Source organism: Austrofundulus limnaeus, unplaced genomic scaffold (genome assembly GCF_001266775.1).
Source record: "Austrofundulus limnaeus strain Quisiro unplaced genomic scaffold, Austrofundulus_limnaeus-1.0 Scaffold289, whole genome shotgun sequence".
Lineage (NCBI taxonomy): Eukaryota > Metazoa > Chordata > Actinopteri > Cyprinodontiformes > Rivulidae > Austrofundulus > Austrofundulus limnaeus.
In genome coordinates this window covers 419,082-423,871 of record NW_013952691.1, presented here as the reverse complement: position 1 = coordinate 423,871, position 4,790 = coordinate 419,082, and the positions used below count along the sequence as shown (strand labels likewise).

Here is a 4,790-nt window from a genome sequence, read left to right as displayed (position 1 = left end):
GTGCCATTCCACATTACAAATAACTTCATTTCTGGACATTTATGGTTTGATTTCTTTATATGGATCACTTGGGTTGTTACCGACAACTGGTGGAAATTTCATGTCATTAGCACCTCTAGTAATATATTTACTGTGAAAAATGGTGACGTATTCGATACTTATTTTACCCGCTGTGTGATTCTCAAGTAGAAAATGTTTAGGACAGAAAAAAGTAAATAAATAAATAAAAATTATAAACCATAACAAAACTATCTCTGACCACAGTTAAGTTCATGACAGGATAATACAGGAAAAAACTTGTTTCAAACATTTGGGGATTTTATTTCCCCTAAACAGAAAATGGCAATATTTGAAACAAACAAAAAATAAACACTTACTTTAGTGAACTGAAGTGCATAAATAAGGCATAAAATGCCTTAAATGTTTGTGACTTCAGAAAGCATCTCATATTTAGCTTTGTGCAACATGTAGCGGTGAATATCCTTTATGACAGACAGGCGTCACTAAGTAGATTAAACATAGGTTTGCCTTGAAATTCTTTGAACAGATAGTCTGCCTCCTATTTCAAAACAAGTTTTTTTTCTGTTCAGGTTTTTTTTCCTCTGTTCTTATCCATGTACTACACGGCTCTTCATTGCTGGAGGAGAATTGTGTTCATGAAGTGGCAGCTGCATTGGAGGCGCCATCTAATGGCAAACTTTGACATTACACTTCTTTCAATACCACTGAGACACCTTTTGTACTTTCTTGTAATTTTCAGAAATTAATCTAAGAGTTGCTTTGAGTGCTTTTTAAAATTATTTTTAAGTAAAAACAATTAGTGGGCCGAATGTGGCCCACTAGTCACCAGTTGCCCATCTTTGTTTTGAGTCAATGTGAGACCATCAAGCTTGGGTCAAACTGGATTATGAAACAGAAAAGGTGAACAAACTGACGTGACCTCAACTTCAATAAAATATTGTGGAGGGACCCTAAAGCAAATGTCTGTAAACCATAATGAATTGAAGCAATGCTGCAAAGAAAAGTGAACCAAAATACCCCAAGTGAGAAACTGGTCAAGCCAAAAATAAATGGCAACGAAGAAGATACCAGAAACTGAAATTTTTCATGCAGTTTTTTTTCACTTTCGCTCTTCTTATTTAATAAATAATTTGATGTGTGTTTTTGAACACTTGAGGTTAGATTGAACAGTTTTAGAAGCTGGTTAGAAATCAAATCATTTTTCTTATATCCTGATGTCTGAAATCAAAGAGCTGCCTTTCTTTTTCTCATGACAGGATTTAAACATCCTGAATGAAACCTTTCTGCCTCAGAGATTCATAACCCGAGTGTTTAATTCATTTCCTTTTATCAGTTCCTCCCTCCAAAACCAAGTGCTGGGTTGAAGGCAGCGAGGAGAAAGGCGGCTCCGTCTCCCTGCGCTGCAAATCCTACCAGGGAACTATTCCTCTCACTTACGTTTGGACGAGGGAGACCGGCGGTACGATGCCGAACACTGCGACCCAAGGTGAGCAGCTCAACGTGAACACATCTGCACATTCACATCGTTGCGCTGTGTTCTCACTCTTCTCTTCTTTCCTTTAGACCCCAATACTGGAGAGCTTCTGATAAAGAACCATACAGACAGCAACACTGGAGTTTACACATGTGTGGCTAAAAATTCAGTCGGTCAAGACCAGTGCAAATACACACTGGGTGCATACAACCGTAAGTTTATGATCTCATCATTTAACTTTACTCTTTAGAACACCTGACACACACACCTGAACACACAAGGTGAAAGTTTGGTGATGTGTTTGTCATGTTAGCAAAATATCTCATTAACCAATGAAACTGTGGATGTGATCACTGGATGTACAGTTACAACTTTTAATGATAACACCAATAAAAATGGCCGCCACACAAAATTGATCCTGAAAAGCTGTAATTTGGTCAGTGTTATAAATCTTTAGCAAACATTTAGTTTTGCTGTGAGCGAGACAAATTTACGACACATAAGCTGTGTCCAAAACGGCAGGCCAAGTCCTCCGGCGGCCGAATTTGTTGGCCGCATACGTCACAGCGCCGCGTCGAAGGCCGTCCAAAACAGAAGACTCCTCCGGTGCGACCGACAAATACGTCCTTCCTTTGGCCCGATTTGAAGGACAGGTCTGATGGATCCTTCCCGGCCCACCATATCCCATAATGCATTACGGTCCGACTGGAGATTTTTTTTATGCTAGTAATGGCGGACGAAGTGAGAGAAAATGGTACATTTTACATTAGTTCTTCAAATGTTACCTTAAGTTCATTTTATTGTTTTGTGATATTAATAATGCTAATGTATTGAATTTTTTTAAAATTTTTATCAATTTTTGCTTCTGTTTAGTGTCGTCATGGTTGCTAGGTGACATGACGTACGCCGGGGTAAGGAGGGGAGGCTAGACTGTCCAAATTCACAACCTCTTGTTTTTTTCCGGTCTTCCCAGTCTACCAAGGACCCGGCCCACCTCGACCAGGTAGGCTGGGTCCTCCGGAGGACCCGGCCTGCTGTTTTGGACACAGCCATAGCCTACTCTGAGCACTAAACAATATACATCTTTGCTTAAAACTTGGCATTAATTGTAGTGCCCTGTTTGCAAAATATCTCATAAACCATTGGTTGGATTTGAATGAAAAATTAAAGTAATTTCTATTTTTGATTAACTTTTGGAGTTCAAGATGGCAGCTATGGCTACTTAATCTTAAACACAAATGTCTTTTAACTTAGTCAAATGAACAGATATCGAACTAAAATTTTGGTGGTAGTAGCTGAGAGTTGTCCTCAGCATATAAATATATATTTTTGTCAAATCTTGTAAAATGATGCAGTGTTGCATGAGACTGTGCCTGACAATGTTGTGACCAGATCTGCACAGATCTTTGTTTTTAATTTTAATTTTATTTTATTTTTTTACTTTTTTTAAGTTTGGTTTTGCTGCTGTTTCCGGCTCATGTGTGACTCTGAGAGCACAGACAGAGAGCTGCACTCGTTTGATGTCTCCGCACCATGTCCTATCTTTCAGCAACCAACAAAGCGGGCATCATCGCCGGTGCRGTGATAGGCGCTCTGCTGCTGTTCCTCCTCCTCCTGCTTCTCATCTGGTGCCTGATCTCCTACTGCAACAAGAAGCGCTACCAGAAGGAGGTTTCAAATGAAATTAGGTATTTCATCAGAGATAGAGGGAGTGTTTCAGGCCTCGAGGGGAAAAATAATAATAAAAAAGAATATCTCAGATCAGAGCTACTTCAARCTTCTTTTACCTTTTTTTTTWAACTTTTTTTTCTTCYCTCAGGCACGACGCTCCCGCTCCAGAGAGCAAACCGCCCAGCCGAGCATCGAGTGTTCGATCCATGGTGGGGTACCGCACKCACCACGGGGTCCAGTACAACGCCGTGGCGAGCCCCCTGCCCAGTGTCACTGAATCTGCCCCCATCGTGGCAGATGGCAACAACGGCACGCCCTCTGAAGGGGCYAGAGGGGCTTCCTTCAGATACGACCCTCAGTACGGATACGCTGTGTAACCGCGAGCCTGAAAACAAAAGATCTTATGTAAGAGACTTAAAGTGCAATCCTATGTTTGGCTGGAGAACAATAGTGTGAGACTACAGACTTACTGTTTCACTGCTGGTGTAACAAAAACAGGACCTCATTACACAAGTTATCACTCTCACAAATTTATCTAAAACTAAATGTAAAATGTACATAGACGACTGTATATTTAATCAGGGTGCTTTTTTTAACGTAAATGTGAATTTAATGCCTTTTTTATATGTACAGAATAAAATCTTTTAACTGATGAGTCAATAAGGATTCTTATGAGCTCATTTTTTTTCTATTTCTTGCCATCATCTGGGCAGAATTTCTGAGAAGGAAAGCTTTTCAAACGTATCTCTCAGCGAAACAGAAATGAGCTGGCACCATTCTGAAAAAAAGGGATTTTTGAAATGACGTAAAACTAGCTATGATTAATCATTTAGTGAATGTTGTCGAAGGTTTAAAGGAGTTTTAATTAGAAAGGCTGATAAATGGGGAATAAAAATGGGTTTAAAAAAACTACAGTCTTAGAACTACAGTCTTAGAGTACAGACAAGGTCAAATAAGAAAAAAATTGAGGCTATTTTCCAGAGTTTATGTGAGTCATCATAAAATGTAACTTTTTCTGGCGCTGAGGAGTCTGAGGACTCCAACAAAGAGAGGTCTGTTGTGTTCAGAGCTCTCTGTGTGATTGCCCCCAATGGAAACTTTGTCTTTTTTTCTTCTTTGCACATGAAAGGGCTGTAAWATCGCCTTTTTGTGTTGTGGTGCTCTGGTGTTTTCCAAAGCAGCCAGAAAACTAGTTTTTAGTCGGCTGTGTAACCAGCAGCTGAGACCCTCAGCAGGCAGAGTCAGCTCTGCGCCCGCGGTCCAACCTCTCCTGAAACACCCGGCCGTGCTCTGATTCCATCTTCAGAAGGTGTGTTGAATTAATAACAGCAGCTGGAAGTGGTGAAAGCTGGTGGGATGTCAGCAAAAATGAAAAAATAAGTTAAAAAATCTTTTCCCGGTCCCCTGGAGGGAGCAGGCCACGCTGCACTAATCTGCTGCACCTTTTTTCTTCCTTCTTTTCTTTTTCTACTCTAATAACCTTTGGCACACACCTCTAAAGTGCTTGACTTTAACTTCAACACAAATTGACCCTTAGTGGGTCTTTTTTTTTACCGTCAACTTTGTTTTCTCAAACTGAATGTTTCGACACTTCTAACGTCACTGTTTCATGAAGGTAAATGTC

At 40.1% G+C, this 4,790-nt stretch overlaps 1 protein-coding gene across 2 annotated transcripts in view; it reads left to right on the top strand.

Annotated features, from left to right (window-relative positions):
- The window catches only part of vsig8b (V-set and immunoglobulin domain containing 8b), a 13,071-nt gene extending 9,245 nt beyond the window's left edge, over nt 1-3,826 (top strand). For both annotated transcript variants that reach the window (XM_014021358.1, XM_014021357.1), the window contains 4 exons: nt 1,355-1,507; nt 1,585-1,707; nt 3,045-3,183; nt 3,315-3,826. In XM_014021358.1, the coding sequence (XP_013876812.1) occupies nt 1,355-1,507; nt 1,585-1,707; nt 3,045-3,183; nt 3,315-3,543 (644 nt within the window). In that variant the 3' untranslated portion in view covers nt 3,544-3,826. The remainder of the gene's footprint in view (nt 1-1,354; nt 1,508-1,584; nt 1,708-3,044; nt 3,184-3,314) is intronic.
- The last annotated feature ends 964 nt before the right edge of the window (nt 3,827-4,790 follow it).